Raw genomic sequence first — 19252 nt, 5'->3', positions numbered from 1 at the left:
TGGTCTTTTTCCCCCAATTTTTGCCCTAGATCTTCTCCCAAATTTCCAACCCCAAATTCGGATTTCTGTTGTATATAATTTCGACCATTTTGCTGTTGGCGATTCCGATTTCGCTGGGCAGTTGATTCATGGTTGAAAACGAGCAATGATTTGTTGGAGTGGTAATGCAGGTTGAGCTTGAGCTGACAGTTGATTCGTGAGCTTGAAGAAATTCATCTACCTTGCTCAACTAATCCGTCCCCATTTCTTCGAAGTTACTCTGAATTCGTGTATTTTTTTATTTTTTCGGTGTTGGTTTAATCCGGAATTGGATTTTGGAGGTAGAGGCAGTTGAGAAATCTAGGATTAGGGGAGAAAAGCAAGATGAAGCAGATGGCGGCGTTGCAGCAGCAGGCTCGCCGGAGCAACAGCTTCCGGAGCGCGCCGTCGCCGCTGGACGCCACTGTGGATGGGGCAATTAAATCGCCGGCGACGATTTTTTGGTTAATCGTGCACGGACTCTGCTGTTTGATTAGCTTGGTCCTCGGGTTCCGATTTTCGCGGCTGGTGTTTTTCCTTCTGTTCTCTACTTCTCCCTACCCTTCGGCGAACACTATATACTCCGCGCTTCAAACAACATTGCCGTCGTCGGGGTCTGGAGCCACTTCGCCGCCTGAAAGGAATTTTTCAGGCGGCGGCGCCGGTGGGAGTAAAGTGGTGGTTGGGAGGCACGGGATACAGATACGGCCGTGGCCGCATCCGGATCCGGTGGAGGTTATGAAGGCGCACAGGATTATCGAGAGGGTTCAGACGGAGCAGAAGATTCAGTACGGGTTTAAGAACCCTAGGACGGTGATTGCCATAACGCCGACTTATGTACGGACTTTTCAGGCGCTGCACCTCACTGGTGTGATGCACACTTTGATGAATGTGCCATATGATCTTATTTGGATCGTGGTGGAAGCTGGAGGAGCAACCAATGAAACCGCCACTCTGATTGCAAAGTCGGGATTGAAAACCATCCACACCGGATTTGATGGAAGAATGCCCCTTTTGTGGGAGGATCGGCATAAATTTGAATCAAGAATGAGGATCCATGCTTTAAGGTAAATTGATGTTCTTCATCATTATGCCATTGTGTTTGTTAGAATTTGTTTGTTTAGGTAAATGTTTTGACAATAAGATTTTAGCAATTAGCTCTGCAGAATTCTCATGTTTCGAGCTGTTTGAAATGTGCAGAATAGTTAGAGAAAAGAGGTTAAATGGGATTGTGATGTTTGCGGATGATAGTAACATGCATAGTTTGGAGTTATTTGATGAGATTCAGAATGTAAGATGGGTAGGTGCAGTTTCGGTTGGAATTATTGCGTATTCGGGCGTTTCCGAAGAAGGAAGATTACCGATTGTTCAGAGAGATGAAGAAAATGACTCAAAGGTGTCGCAACTCCCCATCCAGGGTCCGGCTTGTAATTCTTCTAATCATTTAGTTGGGTGGCACACTTTCAGTACGTTGCCATATGCGGAGACAAGGGCAAGGTACATTGGTGATAGGGCTATTGTGCTGCCGAGGAAACTGGAGTGGGCTGCGTTTGTTTTGAATTCTAGGTTGGTGTGGGAGGACAATGTGGAAAAGCCGCATTGGGTTAAGGAGTGGGATGAGTTTGGGAGCGACGGACAGGATGTCGAAAGCCCATTGGCCTTGTTATCTGATACTTCAGCAGTTGAGCCTCTCGGTGGCTGTGGGCGCAAAGTTTTGCTATGGTGGCTGCGTGTTGAGGCTAGGGCAGACAGCAAATTCCCTGCAAGGTTAGTCCTTTGCTGCTTTCATTTAGAAACTTTGATGTTGTGGTTCTTAGTAAATACTTTCCCTCAATTTGTGATATCTGCCATATCTTATGCTTTCTAAAGGCTGAAATTAGTTGCTTTTTTGCGCCGAAGATTTTATACATGATGCATAAAGTAATTTGTTGAGGAAATGCTTTTTGATATCAAGTTGGGTTTACATTTGATTGTATGTTCAACGTCGTTTAGCATTGATTCCTATTTGATTCATGTCAGATGCCCGTTATTGGTTCTTAACCGAATGGAGGTTCTAGTTACACATTATAAATGTTAGTTTTGCGATCTAAGAACTTTGACCCCGTCTTAAACCCTTATTCATTCATTTCATGTTATTGTGTAGAAGTATCGTAGGCCTGCCATTTGAACTATTGCTAAAACCAATTTCAGAGTTAGTGATAAAGACTTATCTATACTGTTTAAAAATTTACCTACCAGCAACCATAACCTCTGTCTCTTGGAGTTTTTCGAGGGATTTCTCTCTTTGGACTATTCTTAAAGCCTATTTCAGAGTTGATCGACATTAGATCTTAATACACTTATAATTAGGGTGATTAAAAATCCTTTATGCAGTTCAAAATTTGCCTACCAGCAACCGTTAAATCAATTGAATAAATCGTTGTTCAGAACACAGTAAGATTGTAATAGAAGGTTGAAAATGTGAAATGCACATAAACCAGCTGCTGTAATTTCCTGAGATTGATAGGTACATTGTAAGCAAAAAGTTACAAGTCCAATTTAGGAGGAATACCTGCAAACACATAGATACGGTTTATTTGACATTTTAATTACATAGTCTGTTGTAATCATAGTGTGCAGCTCAAACCTTATTGCTAAACACGTATTCCTACAGCCAAGCCGACCATAACGACCCTAATTAGGGGATCTTCTTTCGTAGGAGATAGCTAGTTCTTTCATTTAGATCATATCCTCTGAGCTACATCTCACTAGTGACGCATTGTTGAAGTAGCATATGCTCACATATATATTCGTACTGTGATTCCTGCTATGTGAAGTATCATTTCTGGTTTGTACTTTGTAGAATCGACAAAAGATTCACTGCATCCCTGCAGATTACACTGGTTAAAGCTTGATATTAAATTTCCTTTTTGAACTTTACATCCATTGCATGAAAACATCATAGGATATGATATTAATCATTTATGGCAGCTTCCAAATCAATTTTCACTAAATCTAGTTGTTCAAAATTAACTCACAACTGCTATTGAGTTTCAGCACCTACACTACACCCTCGCTGCTTATGTTCGAACAAAAACTGTGTTTGCTGAGAATATTGTTGTTAGATGTTATTCGATGTCTTCCCAATTTTAAGCATGTTAGATGTTATCCTGATGTCTTCACATTATGCCTCAAAATTATCTGATGTAAGATTTTGATATCTGCTTATTGTTAATATGCAAAGATATTTTGAGCAATCATGGAGTGCCATTCTTGTTTATGCTTCATAACTCATAATAGACGAACACTCGTTAGATTCACTAGCTGTTAGTCTATGTATGCAATTAGTTGTAGTCTATTTACCGCGCAAAATCCTACTTCTTCCCGTCCCTAAAATAAACTCTTTATTTGGTTGAACAGATGGACAATCGATCCTCCCCTAGACATCACTGTCCCTGCAAAACGCACCCCATGGCCAGATGCTCCTCCCGAGCTCCCATCAACGACCGAAACAGCGACTGTTATCCCAAACACCACAGAAAAGCGTCCTTCGAAGACTGGATCCAGAAGAAAACGCTCGCGAAGCAAGAGGAAGCACAGCGCAAGAGCGCTGGACGATCGCGCCTCCACTCAAAGGCGTGCTGCAGATAACCGGAAGTGATGTCAACGATCTTTTCAGAAAATTATACCACTCTCTCTGTGCATTCTTGGTGACTAAATGTGGCAATGGCACAACAAAAGCCCTCTGAGAAAGATTAGGTGCAATGAAGAAGACAACAGCCCTCTGTCATTTCCCAAGAAGGTGTGTGTGTGTGTGTTACCATTACATATACAACAATCAATAGCCACAGTTGATATCATACATAATTGATTTTTGTCCCACCTAATTTCAGTGTTGTATTGTGAAATATTTTCCTTAATTGAAATGCCTTTTTGCCTTTTTCATTCCTGTACATACATATATGACACTAACCAAAAATATACAGTATAAAATTGAAGTCACACATACTCATACCAAATCAAAGAAACATACATGTATATGTCTATCTCTATCCTAACGCATTATCATTAATATTTTATTATGGTCCACCAAATTCAATAATATTGTTGTGAATTAAAACCTTAAAAAAATACCTGTTCACAAAAAAATAAATAAATAAAATAAATTCCCATGACTGAACCAATAGGAGCCAAGCCAGCCTGTCTCTGGGATTTCAATTCTAATAATTGACAAACTCAAATCCTCACCTTTACTATAAAGCAACAAACAATAATACAACTAATTAATTTCCCCAATTCATTCAGACAGATCTCACAAACACCAAATTAAATGGTTGCTGTCTTCAACAAAGAGCTCCTCAGTTGGTACCTCATCACTCTCAAACTCAATCAAACAGTCGAAGCCACTCCAAGAACCCTCGACTACCACCCACCCACCCCTCTTCGGCTCGATAAAACCGATCCCTCCGGCGACTCCGATCGCCCGCCAAACCCGATTCCGATACCCATCAAAGGCGATCGAACAAACCACACCGACTCCGACTGGGTGATCGCCATCAAAGAAAAGCTCGACCATGCCGAGCACGACGACGCCACCGGCGCATGGGCCAAACTCTCGATCTACCGCATCCCGCAATACCTCCGCGAAGGCGACGACAAGGCCTACATCCCGCAGACCGTCTCGTTGGGGCCTTACCACCACGGCAAGCGGCGATTACGCAACATGGAGCGGCACAAGTGGCGCGCGCTCCACCGCGCGCTCAAACGGTACGGCCAGCGCGTTGAGGAGTACCTCGACGCGGTCCGGGAGCTCGAGGACCGCGCCCGGGCCTGCTACGAAGGCCTGATCGCCCTGGGCAGCAACGAATTCGTCGAGATCATGGTCCTCGACTCGTGCTTCGTCCTCGAGCTCTTTCGAGGCGCTGCAGGGGGTTTCGCCCCCCTCGGATACTCCCGGAACGACCCGATTTTCGCAATGCGGGGGTCGATGCATTCGATCCAACGGGATATGATCATGTTGGAGAATCAGATTCCCCTATTTGTGCTGGACACATTGTTCGGAATCCAATCGGGATGTCTGGATCAGACAGGGACCGTCGCGCGGCTGGCGCTGAGGTTTTTCGATCCGTTGATGCCGACCGACGAACCGCTGACAAAAACCGATCGGAACAAGCTTGAATCGTCGATCGGAAACGCTCTGACATTCGATCCTTTGACGGAACAAGGAGGACTTCATTGTCTAGAAGTTTTCCGGCGCAGCCTTTTGACGGTCGGGACAGGGACGAACAAGGCGGCGCCGCCGGCGCCGCGTGTCTGGATAAAGCGGTGGTCGCACAACCACCGTGTCGCCGACAAGCGGCGGCAGCAGCTGATACACTGCGTGACGGAGCTGAAGGAGTCGGGAATCAAATTCAGGAAGAGGAAAACGGATCGATTTTGGGACATAAAGTTCGAAAACGGAATCCTCCAAATTCCTCGTCTCCTAATCCACGACGGCACGAAATCGCTGTTCCTAAACCTAATTGCGTTCGAACAGTGTCACCTAGACTGCACGAACGACATCACCTCGTACGTGATTTTCATGGACAACCTAATAAATTCTCCCGACGACGTCAGTTATCTGCACTACTGCGGAATAATCGAGAATTGGCTTGGGAGCGACGCCGAGGTGGCGGATCTGTTCAACCGACTGTGTCAGGAGGTGGTGTTCGACATCAACGACAGTTCGCTGTCGAGGTTGTCGGAACAGGTGAACAGGTATTACGAGCACAAGTGGAATGCGTGGAGGGCGAGCTTGAAGCACAGGTACTTCAACAATCCGTGGTCGATTATTTCGGTGTTCGCCGCCGTCGTGCTGCTGGCTTTGACCCTCGCGCAGACGTTTTACAGTGTGTACGGTTATTACATGCCCGGTCATTGATTCCGACATTTTTGTTCCTTCTGTTTGTTTTTTTTTTTTTTTCTTTTTTTTTTTTTTTTTTTTTGTGTTGGAGACGACGATGGTGGTGAGCGTCCGTGGGGGCGCTTGTTTTTCTTTTGAAGTGCTTGGAGTTTTGGAGTATTCGAATTATCACCCCAAAGGTTTTGGAAATTGCAATTCATGCATAATCGAGGAGATCTGGCATTGATTTGATTTGCTAAACTGAAAGTATGTATGTTTTGTGAAACGGTATAAATATATATGGTATGTTTTTTTGACAAATTTTTTCAAATTTTACTATTTATTAATGTATTTTTCGAAAAAAATATATATATTTTTTTACAAAATATCCCATCAAATATTATTTTAATATCAAATTCAAATAAAATTTTTGCAATTTCAAAGCAGAAGAAACGCACCCATAATTTTTTTTTTTTTTTATCTATCTGAAGTAAAAATAATTATATAAATAATATAAAAATAATATATATAATATGTTAATTTTTTTTATTATAAATTCAGATTTTGTTATGAAATGTTTAGATTGTATGGTTTTGTATTTTAAGTTTGGATTGAATAGTTATTTGACTGCTTTAGTTTTACAAAAAAATAATGAGAATTGTGTTGTAAAAACTTTGAAATAAAATTTTGAGTAAATACATTGATTGTGTTTAGTAATTTTCAAGATTTTTTTATTGATTGTGTTTAGTAATTTTCAAGATTTTTTTGTTGTTGGTCATTAAAATTGAAACTATTATTAAAATATTATATTTTATATTATGTAAAAATAAATAATATATTTGAAAATCGTGTAAGGGTGTGTTTGTTTGAGAGATTTGTTTGGATTTCTACTATTCATCATATTTTTTTCCCCCAAAAAATATCAAATCAAACACCTATTTTTCATTTTTTATATTATACTAAAAATCAATTTTACATTCAAAACATCACATCAACACCTATTTATCACATCATACAACTATTCAAATTCAAAATTTTTACTATTCAAATCCTAATCCAAAATCCAAATCCCTAAACAAACACACCCTAAATTGAAAGCAAACACACACCTATTGTGTATTAAAATAATTATAGACATCTACTATTTTTTCATATTTACAGGATATGTTATATAAAAACATGTTATATATATATTAAAATCAACTGTTTGTATATATATCGTGTCTCTTTTATTAGTACACAATTTTGTGTGTTCTCGTACTAAATTTTAAAATTTGACACAGTAATCTTGTGTACTTAAGAGTTTGTTTAGTATTTTTGTTTAAGGTACAAAAAATATATATAATATTAGAAAAAATAATACTTCCACCATCTAGGCCATCCGTATCTCTTTTATTATAGACACCAGAATTTAGGATGGGTATAATTAGGAAATAATTATGATATAATAAAAATAATTTTAGATTAAAATTAAGATAACTCGTTAGTCTAATTAAAATAAAAAAATTTATAAATTTTAAATGTAAAAATGAGATTAAAGTGTATAATTGAGTGAGCCATACCGAAATAAAAAGTGAATACGGTAAGTGAGATGGAGGAAGTATATAGTTTTAAATATATATTTTTTTTAAAAAAATAGAATATAAATTTTTTTTCATCGACTCACAAAGTATATATTTCTATTTTAAATTGTCTAATTACATAACAAATATTTCAAGAATATCACATTTTTTATAAATACTCATATTCTACCATCATATTATTAATTTTACTATAAAAAAAATAATAAAATTATCTTTATATTGCTTATAATTATTTATTGCAATTAAAATATTCTTATTTTTTAAAATTTTAAGTCAAAAATAAATATATATCTTCAAGTTAATCAAAGAAAGTATTATATACATTGTCAAGAAAATATTGATTGGGTAAACATATTAAGAATTGTATTGATTACAATTATATGAGTATGAAATACGTATCCGTGGCCACGTTTTAATTTATCGTAGTCACGTGACGAGAGTGCATTGCAAATAAAGTAGTCTAAATAACAACGTCATTATTTTGCCAGAACTGATCTGGACCGTTGATATGGTTGAGAGATCATCTGTGCGCCGTGGAGGCTTCCGTAGACAATAATGGCCTCGGCAATAAATGCTGCTGCGAATTCAATCGGATCGCATTTCATTTCAAGTGCAACACACAGCTCACAATTCCTCTGCAATTTCAATAAACATCACCGCGCAAATTTGGAAATTGGAATGCACAATTGCTGGCCGGGGATTGGTTGACTTGTTGATTCATTCGAAAGATCTGAATCGCCATTGGAACGAAAGAAAGAAAGATCTTCAAGCGGTTGGTTGAGGATACGAAGCGAAGCGAGGGCTTGCAGTTGTTCATTAGAGGTAGTCATTCACGTATTATTGATTAGTCCAAAGTAATTAGATCTGATTTTTGGTTGTTCTTACTATTGCTATTTCGCTTCTGGTCGTACGTATAATTGATTTCCATAGAGTTTTGTGTGCGCAGTCGCTAGTTTGAACGCAATGGCGTTGATGATTGTTTGAATCTAAGATTGATCTGAGCTCGTTTGCGTGGCCAATTATTATATTGATGGAAGTTCCGCTTGCCTTCATGAATGTTGAAGCATCTATTAAAATAGTCATTACCTGAATTTTGATAAGATTCCGTTTATGATTAAACTAAAATGTGAAAAAGAACACATTTGATTGTGGTTTGTTTGTAAAAGTTAACTGTTGTTTCTGTTGTAAAAGAAGATTGCCTACAGTAGATTTGTTATAATCGGTTTGCATGTATGTGTAATAGTATGGAATTCGAGGTTTTGAAAATAATATACAGTTATAATGGATAAAAATGTGGAAAATTTGGTTGCTATTTGATATATAATATGTAAAGTGTAAACACATGAGAAAATTGGTTCATTTCTGTCAATGAGATTGTAGAATGACGGAAATGAGGAATATAAGTTGAACGCCTGCTACAATTTATAAATACTCATCTATGTTGATCTTTAATTCAAATAATATCTGTTAAATACATGTTGGATGATGTTAGGTTCACCTTTATGTTGCTGTCTTACACGGGTGGGAATTTATACCTAACAGTTGTTTAAATTTTTGTGTATCAGGAAACCAAAATGGAGTCGGAAACTGTGAAGTCATCTCCATCTCAGCCTGATAAGGGTTCTGACGTTGGATCACCACCAACCAGTGATTTTGAGAGAGAGCATCCGGCACATGGTTCCTCATCTACACTGTCTACCACAGCCTTATCTTGGGCTAGAAGTTTAAAATTTTCACAAAAACAACAGGATTCACCATCTATAAATGATGAGAAGCTCACGTTTTCACGCCTTGCAAGTGGACTAGGACTGCAGTTTCCCAATAAAGCACCCAATGACAGCAACGACTCTGCCCCTGCACAATCAAGTGTTGTGGAATCATTGACAAAAGGAATAGTTGATACATCTTTAAATGCTGTAAAGGCTGTGCAAGTTAAGGCAAGGCACATTGTCTCACAAAATAAGCGGAGATACCAGGTACCCAAACTTTTATTCTGTGTAATGTCCAATTGATGTAGATCTCTGTTTATTTTCTAAGCTTCTGGTTGTTTCATTTTATTTGATATCTATATGTAGTCTTTTCTTTCTCTTTACATCTGTTAATTGCAGTGTCTGTCTGCAATTCCTGTGTTTTTGCTTCAATTTGATACACCTTTAGCTGTCTTTTGGCATTACAAATCTACACGCCTAAAACTTTTAATTTACGTGTTTCAATAGATAAGCAGAGATTGCTCTTGCTTAGTTATAGGCCATTGTATTGTTGATCAATATACTGATACTAGTCTTGATTAGCCTAACCATTACAAAAGACAGTGGACTGAGGACATGACAGCAAGACAAGAACTAACACTGTCTCTTCTTCCTTCTGTGCATTGATAAAAATGGTAACAGTTTAACTCAAATGTTGTACCTTTGAACCTCTGGTCCTGGATATTTTAATATGTCAACCACAACCATCACAATTTCAATCTTACCATTGGGTTTTGATTACATGAAATCATAAATTATAGCACTCAGAACTTACATAATGCTGTTGATCTCCTTCCAATTTATCAGGCCATTCATTATTTGTGTGAGCACTTAAGCAAGCAATAAGTTATTTCCATTTCAATTGATAATCATAATTTCTTAGTTCAGATATCCCTTTAACTGAAGGTGTTTCTATAATAACTCACCTGTGTTCAGGAGGGAGGATTTGATTTAGATATGACATATATCACTGAAAATATTATTGCCATGGGATTCCCTGCTGGTGACTTAAGTTCTGGACTATTTGGTTATTTTGAGGTAAGATGCTTTCACTAACTTCACATCCTCATTTTTTTTGTTCTCTCTCTCTCTCCCTCTTGAGAATCTCCTTCAAATTTAATGCAGGGATTGTATAGGAATCATATGGAGGAAGTGATCAAGTTTTTTGAGACTCATCACAAGGTAAATTTTCTTATTCTTTTTATATGTACAGCCAAAAAAACTAGTTTCTATATGACAACTCACCCTCCTTCACAACAACCTTTTGCCATTTAAACATGGGACTGGTATCAAGGTTCTCCTTTTTTCTGTTCTTCTCTGGTAAAGTCCTTTAAAATTACCCTGGGTGAGCCTATTATAGTTAACCATAGTTTCAGGTGTCGAATTTTCTGACAGAAATTAATACACCCCTTGATGCTCTCTCTCTCCGTAGCCATAAAAAGATGCATCTCCCTATGAACTTAAACTATATAGACTGGATGTTAGTTTAATGCAATACAAGAAGAGGTCGATCCATGTTTAGATCTGCATCACCCTCTTGCTAATTTGCATGTGAGCAGGTTGGTGTCAAAGTGAATGAATGTAAATTGGTGCAGTGCATCTTCCCCGGGTTAGAGTTTTAGGCAAAATGCTCCTTTTACAATTTTGACAACTGTCTTACTTTGGGAAAGGGGATTATCATTACTTCGGGACCTGATATGTTTTGGATCTCATAATTTTATGCTTTCACAGTAGAGCACATATGCTATGGACTTGATGATTCCAGATTCGTGTCAGTGTTTGCCTGAAACAGTTCTATTTGTGCAGGGAAAATACAAAGTGTACAACCTTTGTTCTGAGAGATTATATGATGCTTCACTATTTGAGGGGAAGGTATAGGTTGTTTAACAAACCTGTTCTTTTTTTTTTTATACTGAACCAGAAGTTTGTGGTTTCTTAGGTTCACTTTGGAGTTTTGACATGAAGCACTCCCTTTTTATATGTTAGTGCCATATGTGGTTTGATATTGTTCTCAAATGATGGCTTGCTAATGTTTAAGAATTTGGAACTTGATTATGTCATATATTGTGATGACAATTTAGTTTGTTGAGTGAGTAAATCTTCTACTATACCTTTTCACTTTCTTATAGCAAGTATACCCAACCCATTGATATATGAATATGATGTACCACCTTGCATTAGATCTTCCTTTTTGATGCAGTCAATAAATGACTTGTGATGATAAAATTTTATTTATTTATTCTTTTCAATGATCATGTAGTTTGGAAGGATAACAACCTTCCCCATTTGACTTTTGAGAACATTTTTTTCTGTTTGAAAAATGGTGATGAAAATTGATTGTGCTAGCATTGGCAAGAGTTTTTAGTGGATTTATTCTTCTTCCTTAAAATTGTTCTTTGTTTTGAAATTAAAACCTATTTGTAGTTTTGATTCTGGTATCTGTTTTAGCCATCTCCCAATTGGTACTACTTCCATGTGAAAATCTAAATTGATCTGCCAACCCATGACATGTTCAGGTTGCATCATTTCCATTCGATGATCACAACTGCCCTCCTATTCATCTCATAAAATTGTTTTGTCAAAGTGCTTACTCCTGGTTGAAGGAGGATATAGTAAATGTTGTAGTTGTACACTGTAAAGCTGGTAAAGCAAGGACAGGATTGATGATATGCAGTCTTCTTCTGTTCTTAAAGGTGAAAAAATGTCCCTAATAATATCATACTGCTGATTTTATTCAGTTGGCCAGATGACTTGCTCTGATTTGTTTTCCAACCATTGCTAGTTTGTTTCTACTTGCAGTTTTTCCCAACTGCTGAGGAGTGCATCGATTACTATAATCAGAAAAGATGCGTAGATGGGAAGGGTCTTATTCTTCCAAGCCAGATTGTTAGTCAAAATTTTCCAATTAAGCAATTCTATAAAAAAAAAAAGGGGGGGCTATTGCATATCCTGAGCAGTTAACTTATTTTACTTTTGTGATTTAATCAGAGATATGTGAAATATTTTGAACGAATCTTGACACAATTCAATGGCGAAACTCCCCCTGGACGTAGGTACTTCTCCAATGATTCATTTTTCCTGATACATCAAGTTGTTTACATTTAGTTACTGACCACAGCACATTGCAGGTGCATGCTAAGAGGATTTCGTCTTCATAATTGCCCATATTGGGTTAGGCCTGCCATTACAATTTCAAATCATAATGGTATAATGTTAGAATTTTCAATTTCATTTCTCCGATCTATGTCTCAGTTTTGAGCAGTATTAAATCCTACACGACTAGCTTTAAAATGCAATTCAAAATATATGCTCTCAACATGGGTGATAAGAAATTTCATATTGTTGTCCAACTTTTCTCCACCCCACATGAAATATCGTGGCCTTGTGATAGAAATTTTATTTTACAGGACTTTTGTTTTCAACAAAAAAGCATCCAAAAACCAAGAATCTCATGGTGAGTTTACTTTCTAATTAGTTGTATTTTCTGATTGATTCAGTGATTAAACTGCTGCTTATGAGAAAAAGCAAATTATTATCTCTAGCACTGACACATTTTATTGCGGAGCTATATGGAAAAATTGCATAAGTAGCTAAGAAAATGTGTTGAATGTTGAAGCCCGAAGATTTCTGGATCCGTGCCAACAAAAAGGGCATCGTAGTTTTTGCTCTACCAGGAGAACCTGGTCTGACTGAATTGATAGGGGACTTCAAAATTCATTTTCACGACGGCCACGGGGATTTTTATTGGTAACAACTTATTACTCCTTCCACTTGATAAACCCGTTTATATTTCATTGCCATTCTCATCTAAGTATCCTTTCATGATGGATGTTTGATTGTGACAATAACTTCATCACTGTGCATGGTTTGTTGATACTTTCGACATGACTTCAACACGTAAGCTAAAATATCAATGTTTGCTTGTATTCAGTTGGCTGAATACTACAATGATGGAAAATCGAGTGATTTTAGATGCTTCAGGACTTGATGGCTTCGACAATGTAAGCTTCTTATTTACAAATTGCTCACATGTCCCAATAGCGGTTAAGGTGTTGATTAAGGGTGTGTTTGTTTGAGGGATTTTGTGGAATTTTCACTATTCCTACAAAAATTTTCTTCCAAAACATCAAATCAAATATATATATTTTTTTTATATTATAATAAAAATCAATTTTATATTTAAAATATCACAATCATATAACTATTTAAGTTCAAAATTTTTACTATTCAAATTTCAATCCAAAATCCAAACAACAAACAAACACACCCCTAGGATAAATCAACACTGTGCTGATTAGCCCTCATTAGCAAATGGTAGTAGTACACATAATGCATATTGTGTGGATTATTACCATATGTTGTTGGTTCATAACATCGATATCAATTATGTCATGTCATGCAAATTATCATCATGTGCTATCAACGTTTGTTTTATACTAATATACTAATGTGCTCTAATCAATATCTTAACCGCTGTCTATACCATGAGTCTTGCAATAACATTATTTGGCGCGACAATGTAAGAATTACGCTCACAATCTCCCTTGTCGCAGAGAAAACTACCTTCACCCGGATTTCAAGTCGAAATTGTGATGATCGACTATGGTGGAACGATCCCGGCCAAGACCAAATCAGACAGCGACACTAAAGGCGCAGAAGGAAAGCCGGGAGATTCTTCTTCTAGCAGCCAAAGGAAGGCCGACTCTCAAGCAAACAAGGCCTCAAGCAAACCAGACAACGAAGATGACGTATTCTCCGACAGCGAAGGGGAAGAAACCGATCCATCAAGAAGCTCGACAAGCCACGCCATCTCTATTTCAGGACCCGCCCGACACTCAGAATCCAGCTCCAAAACCGACAGCGTCTCGACCATAACACATCAGACCGAACAGCCCGCAAATTCCCAGCAGCAGCCTATACATGGGCATGAAATGAAAATCGACGATGTTAAAAGTCCCCCGAATCTCCCGAGCTTTGATCCCACAGATATCAAGGCCATTGCAGCAGATGCCTCGGTTTTCAGTTTTGGAGACGACGAGGATTATGAAAGCGAATGACAGGAAGTTGGGATATGAGGTTCTCGGTCGACTCTGACGTTTCCGGCGCCGGAGGAATCTGTAAGTTCACTCTTGTTCATCTTTGCTTTTAGTTTCTTTCGTCCTTAACAATAAAAAGCCTAATTCTTAAATATCTGCATTACCTTTTTCTTATTATAGTTTGTCCTACTGCACAATCATGCAAATATTTCCCTTTTGTATTTTGGTAATTTCCAAATACTCTTTGTTTATTATGTTTTCAAATTCTGTCAAAAGTTATATATTGTTAAGATTGTATTTAATCTTAATTATTTTATTTAAAGTATCATATTAGAAGTTCTTTTTTAACACTGTATTTCCGTTGTTTAAAGCTATTTTGGTGATATTGAGTCTAACCATTCGTTGAATTATATGCTCGTGTTTGCTAAAAATGATCTAATTTTGCCTTGTTCAGTAATTTGTTTCTTTTTTTTTATTTAATTTTATTTAGGCAATCAATTAAAATGTTAAATCAATATGGACATAGATAATAATATTCATTCAAGTAAACTCATCTTAATGTGAGATTGTTGCTCACTACAACATAACAAAGGCCAAGAAGAATAACTAGAATTCATCACAAACAAGAAAACAAATACCTCACAAAATACATATCTAAAGACTCAGGATATTTGAGCATGATTAATTAATACCAAAACACAACATTTATAAGTAAAAAATGACTAATGAATATGTCGATAAAGAACCTGATTTCGTCGATCACCAAAAGTTTCTTTTTTTTCGCAGGCTTCTCATAAGATCAAAGCTCGCTGCGTAGCTAGCTGCACATTTCCATAAAAATGATGTTTTTCAAAACAAATCCGAGAGCTTCGATGGCTCAGAGCCCTTGTTTCCTAGTAAGTACAGCGACTATTTTATTTAAGCTCGAAATTTCCTCATCTCTTTTGTTTATTTCTGTCTGCAGTCTTTCAATCTCTTTCAAATACGCCTCGCACTGTTGGCAATCCTCGAGCTGTTTTAATATTTCATCTGTTTTCAACTTCTTCGATATGCCAAGAGTGTTTTCATCTTCAGCTGGCCTCTTCTTTGTCAGTTGGTCGGAGATCTCGTGAAAAATCTTACACACACATAAAGTGCCAGATATTCCTGAATCAAGCTCAAATTTCACAAGCTTTTGCAATCGCCCACATGAGTCCTAAAACATAATCAGATTTTCGAAGAAAGAATGAAAAAAGATGTCAAAAAAATGGATATCGCAGATGAAATTTTTGCCTAAAAAAATAAATACCTTTTCTAGAGAACCTTCAAGCTTATCGAATGCTTTAATTGCTTCTTGCTGATCTTTGAAGATTGCAAAGGCCGAATATGTATTTCTGACCTTTTTACCCATCTGTAGCAAGAGATTATCGAATGGTGAGGGACGAGCAAAAGAAATACGAAAGCGATGAAAATAGAATTACACGAACCTTGACTTCGATTGTGAATTCCCCGTGAAGAATGCTACTCAAATCTTTGCTAAGAACATTGTTGGGGATTCTGTGTACGAGCAGCTTTGCCACGTCGGATTCCCTCACCTAAAATTGCAAAGTGCAATGAAATATATACATGAGTTCCAAGTATAGGTAAGCGTAACAAATTTGTTGAATTACCTCCTCATCTATGACATCATTGATTCTTCCTTCTAACCTTGCAGTGACAAGCTTCATTGCAGTACATGCATCGTCTAGACAGTTATGAGGATTCCCCTGCTCCCGGAGTTCATAACCTAACAAAGCCTACCTTATAAGAAAGAACATAGAACATGTCACAATAGCTAGCTGGAAGCATCGAGAAGGTAATATTATGTCTATTATAGCAATTTCCATCTTCCGATATTTTTCTTGGATATAAAGCCTTTTGAAATTGGACTTAAGAAATTGATTTATTTATTCATTTTTTTGTTACCTTGTAACCGAAAAAGTGTTTTGAAAAATTAGTGAGATGAACACAGCTCACACCAAATGGACGGGTAAAAGGTTAACCTTACACAGCCAACTCAGAGATGGCTTCTTGTACATAAGTCCATTGGCATACTTGAAGACATAGGATGTATCGACCACTCTCGAGTAATCTAATTTCAGCGCTTCAGATGAGAAACAAAAATGAATAAAAATCAAATAATGCATGTGGCAGAGAATAGAGAAATAGGGATTAATAACAATTCCTGCTAGTCACGGCTTTATCAAAGACAGCCCTTAAACAGAATCATACAACTTTTCTATCCGCCAAATGAATACATGAGATTACGAAACCAAATTGCAGATGTGACAACATACCTTGAAGGTCATTACTAAGACTGTGCCCAACTAGAATGGCACCATGTGATAATATTTTCTTTAGAGATTTCTGTCACATTAATATACCAAAGAAAAATTAAATAAAAGTCAGAACAAGAATTTGTATGTATAAATAAATCACAATTAACAGAAACTATAAGCTCAAAAAAGTGTACCTGTACATCTTTCAACGTATGAGTTACTCCATCCAAATCTTTTGCAGAGATTCCAGTTATATCTGTCCGATAATCTGCAATTTCTTTTTTTGGATGTACAACTTTGTCTAGCTTAACCTAACATTGAACAAACCTTAAATTTAAATCAAACAAAACAAAATTAAGAGATCCTGGTTTGACCTCAATAAAATTCCTTCATCACTTGATACTGGCAAATTAAGAGTACAAGTGTATGACAGTGTGAGACACAGTACCTCTAAATTGCGGTCTACTGCGCAAACTTTAACCAGCGCTTCCGTGCCATCTTCACAGAGAACCATCTCACAATCAATGGCGATCATTTCATTAGACATAGGAGACTTGGACTTCTTTTTGTGTTTTATAACCATCCATTCCTATAGAAGCTCAAGAATTTAGAAGTAAAATATGGAAACAAACTGAATACATCCATATAGATAAGTATATATATATACACACCGTAACACAAAAAAGGGATAATAAATAAGCATGTCATGGTAAACCAACCTCCTCGTGAGAAGGAAAGGAATAATCGATTGGATACAGAGGATGCTCCAAAGTCAGGCGTACTAATCTCTGCATTTACAGAAACAACACACTCACTTCTACTAACATTTAGTTATACAACAAAAATCAAATAGTGAAATTCCTTTAGGCCCCATTTGGTTGGAAGGATTTGGATTAAATATTTTAACTAAGTCAATCAAATTCGCTAGTGTCATTTGGCAAGGAGACGGATTTCAAATATCTAAGTTTTTGCTAGAGATTTTAAATTCATTGCCTCTAATATTTCAAATAGTTCCTACAACCAAATGATACATTATAATTATTAAATATTTCAAATCTGAAGTAATGCAAATCTATTTATTTAAAATACCCCCTCAAATCCAAATCCATTAAACCAAACGGGGCCTTATTTCTAGACAAATCAATTGAGACCTGTTCAGCAGTTTCATCTTTAGGAGAAGTTTTCTTAAGCTGCTCCACCTCATCACGGTTTCTATGGCATTGCAATACTTTCTTGAAAAACTGAAAATACAACATATCATAGAAAGAAGATATTCATAATTTCAACAGCAAATTAGTATATACCCTTTTCCTTCTGCGGAGAGAATCGCTAAAATAAATCAGAAAATTCACCTTAAGATCATCCACTTGCTCAAAAGTTTTTAAAAAAGCAACCAAAGAATCAACAGGTCTCCTGGAAGGGTCACTCAAGCTTGCCCCAAATTTCTTGTCATAAACCTTCAAAAACTCCTTCCAGCCACCTTTACTCCCGACCATTCCTCTCTTTTGTGCCAATTTCACCATCTCAACCAAAGCCTAACAACATTAAATCAACAAATTAAAATCCAATCACAAAGGATAATTTTACACGAATTAAGGAAAGTTTGATACCTAAAACAGAACAAATTTTAAAAAGGATAGTTCTAAGCATTATTCTGAAACTATGAAGAATAAAACAAGCATCTTCACTCGTCGAAATTCTCCAAGGAAGCATAAGAACGCACGTTGGCATTAATGAAGTACACACAGTAAGCAAAAAACACAATCACGAGTTTGATTAGTTTGAAAACAAAAATCCGCGAAAACGCAAAAATCAAAGAACTTACCTCCTTCTTCGCAGAACCGATCAACTTATCCATTATTACCGGTTAGAAGAACACAAATTGATTGCGTGTGCGTCGCCACGCGGGAGGAACGAACGACAAGAGCAGATGCACCAGTCTTCCTACTGGAAAATCGAAATTAGGGTTTATGGGTCACTGTGTTAGGGAGTAGGGACTGAATGGGGAATCGTTAAATTCGGGCTAGGGTTTGTATGACCGTTGAAAATTAATGTTTTAATAAATATATTTATTTAAATAAAAAAATTTACCATCCTAAATCAAATTTATTTGAATTTGATAGTAAATTAAATAATAATATTTTATTAATTAATAAAAATATTAAAAAAAAACTATATTTTTATTTTTTAATATTATATTTATGTACAAAATAATTATATATATAATAATAATATGTTAAAATTTAAAAAAAAATATTTTAATATTAATATATAATTATTTTTTTAAAATAAAAATTAATACTTTAAAATGAAACAGAATTTAAATTAAAACGTGACAAAGTATTTATTTAATCGATAAAATATATTTTTTATTACATTATATTAAAATATAAATTTTTTCCTTATAGTAAATTTATTTATTTTAAATATATTTAATAAATATAAATTAATCTAATTAAATTTATAATATTTTACGCAAAACACACTTAAAATATTTTTATTTACATCTTTTCTCAGTGGATAAATATTTTACTATACTTTAAATTTCTTATTTTTCATAAAATTAATTTCAATTAACATAGACCATGTTAAATTTAACACGGCCTCCTTAGCTCCATATTCAAGCCGACATGATGTTAGTCTATATCAGCTATTATGGAATTAAAATAAATAAAATAATTTCAATCAAATTGATATTTGTAAATACACT

General features: G+C 36.3%; 4 protein-coding genes across 8 annotated transcripts; 3 read left to right on the top strand and 1 right to left on the bottom strand.

Annotated features, from left to right (window-relative positions):
* The first annotated feature begins 8 nt into the window (after window positions 1-8).
* Window positions 9-3829, top strand: LOC127258460 (beta-1,4-xylosyltransferase IRX14-like). The gene is made up of 3 exons (XM_051285307.1): window positions 9-1085; window positions 1219-1785; window positions 3418-3829. Exons 1-3 carry the CDS (start codon window positions 364-366, stop codon window positions 3656-3658), a joined length of 1530 nt encoding a protein of 509 aa, XP_051141264.1. The 5' UTR covers window positions 9-363; the 3' UTR covers window positions 3659-3829.
* A 480-nt stretch (window positions 3830-4309) lies between these two features.
* On the top strand, window positions 4310-6202 carry LOC127257900 (UPF0481 protein At3g47200). The gene has a single exon (XM_051284433.1). It carries the CDS (start codon window positions 4328-4330, stop codon window positions 5915-5917), a length of 1590 nt encoding a protein of 529 aa, XP_051140390.1. The 5' UTR covers window positions 4310-4327; the 3' UTR covers window positions 5918-6202.
* Window positions 6203-8066: 1864 nt separating this feature from the next.
* LOC127257899 (phosphatidylinositol 3,4,5-trisphosphate 3-phosphatase and protein-tyrosine-phosphatase PTEN2A-like) lies at window positions 8067-16246 on the top strand. 4 transcript variants are annotated; one of them, XR_007840181.1, is made up of 16 exons: window positions 8067-8283; window positions 9027-9437; window positions 10146-10247; window positions 10335-10391; window positions 11016-11081; window positions 11726-11902; window positions 12009-12095; window positions 12198-12262; window positions 12338-12414; window positions 12617-12663; window positions 12826-12956; window positions 13141-13210; window positions 13763-14326; window positions 15032-15141; window positions 15642-15867; window positions 15957-16246. XR_007840181.1 is itself a non-coding variant. In XM_051284432.1 (13 exons), the coding sequence occupies exons 2-13, from the start codon at window positions 9036-9038 to the stop codon at window positions 14264-14266; spliced, it is 1785 nt and encodes a 594-aa protein (XP_051140389.1). In that variant the 5' UTR covers window positions 8067-8283; window positions 9027-9035; the 3' UTR covers window positions 14267-14496. The 4 variants fall into 4 exon arrangements, 1 of the variants encoding a protein (XP_051140389.1); XR_007840180.1 differs by having other exon boundaries at window positions 15939-16246; XR_007840182.1 differs by lacking the exons at window positions 15642-15867; window positions 15957-16246 and having other exon boundaries at window positions 15032-15347.
* LOC127257901 (small RNA degrading nuclease 1-like) lies at window positions 14763-18558 on the bottom strand. Of its 2 annotated transcripts, none has more exons than XM_051284435.1 (12): window positions 18368-18558; window positions 17895-18077; window positions 17694-17783; window positions 17262-17330; window positions 16991-17131; window positions 16737-16853; window positions 16561-16630; window positions 16272-16367; window positions 15895-16010; window positions 15712-15819; window positions 15534-15635; window positions 14763-15440 (listed from the first exon to the last, which is right to left on the bottom strand). In XM_051284435.1, the coding sequence occupies exons 1-12, from the start codon at window positions 18398-18400 to the stop codon at window positions 15123-15125; spliced, it is 1443 nt and encodes a 480-aa protein (XP_051140392.1). In that variant the 5' UTR covers window positions 18401-18558; the 3' UTR covers window positions 14763-15122. The 2 variants fall into 2 exon arrangements, with proteins under 2 accessions (XP_051140392.1, XP_051140391.1); XM_051284434.1 differs by having other exon boundaries at window positions 15895-16020; window positions 16267-16367; window positions 18368-18557.
* Window positions 18559-19252: the final 694 nt, after the last annotated feature.

The sequence above is a fragment of the Andrographis paniculata genome, unplaced genomic scaffold (assembly GCF_009805555.1).
Source record: "Andrographis paniculata isolate CXL003 unplaced genomic scaffold, ASM980555v1 Contig59END, whole genome shotgun sequence".
NCBI lineage: Eukaryota > Viridiplantae > Streptophyta > Magnoliopsida > Lamiales > Acanthaceae > Andrographis > Andrographis paniculata.
The sequence above is the reverse complement of the archived record's forward strand: the minus strand, read 5'-3'. Positions and strand labels throughout refer to the sequence as shown.

Bases quoted from the DNA above. Each gene is read 5' to 3' on its own strand.
- LOC127257901 (XM_051284434.1), bottom strand. From the start codon at position 18,400: ATGGATAAGTTGATCGGTTCTGCGAAGAAGGAG. The intron at 17,784-17,894 runs GTGAATTTTCTG...TTGTATTTTCAG, and splicing joins AGCAAGTGGATGATCTTAAG to TTTTTCAAGAAAGTATTGCA. The intron at 15,441-15,533 runs GTATTTATTTTT...ATTATGTTTTAG, and splicing joins TTGAAGGTTCTCTAGAAAAG to GACTCATGTGGGCGATTGCA.
- LOC127257899 (XM_051284432.1), top strand. From the start codon at position 9,036: ATGGAGTCGGAAACTGTGAAGTCATCTCCATCTCAGCCTGATAAGGGT. The intron at 12,957-13,140 runs GTAACAACTTAT...GCTTGTATTCAG, and splicing joins GGCCACGGGGATTTTTATTG to TTGGCTGAATACTACAATGA. The intron at 13,211-13,762 runs GTAAGCTTCTTA...CCCTTGTCGCAG, and splicing joins GACTTGATGGCTTCGACAAT to AGAAAACTACCTTCACCCGG.
- LOC127257900 (XM_051284433.1), top strand. From the start codon at position 4,328: ATGGTTGCTGTCTTCAACAAAGAGCTCCTCAGTTGGTACCTCATCACT.
- LOC127258460 (XM_051285307.1), top strand. From the start codon at position 364: ATGAAGCAGATGGCGGCGTTGCAGCAGCAGGCTCGCCGGAGCAACAGC. The intron at 1,086-1,218 runs GTAAATTGATGT...TGAAATGTGCAG, and splicing joins ATGAGGATCCATGCTTTAAG to AATAGTTAGAGAAAAGAGGT. The intron at 1,786-3,417 runs GTTAGTCCTTTG...TTGGTTGAACAG, and splicing joins GACAGCAAATTCCCTGCAAG to ATGGACAATCGATCCTCCCC.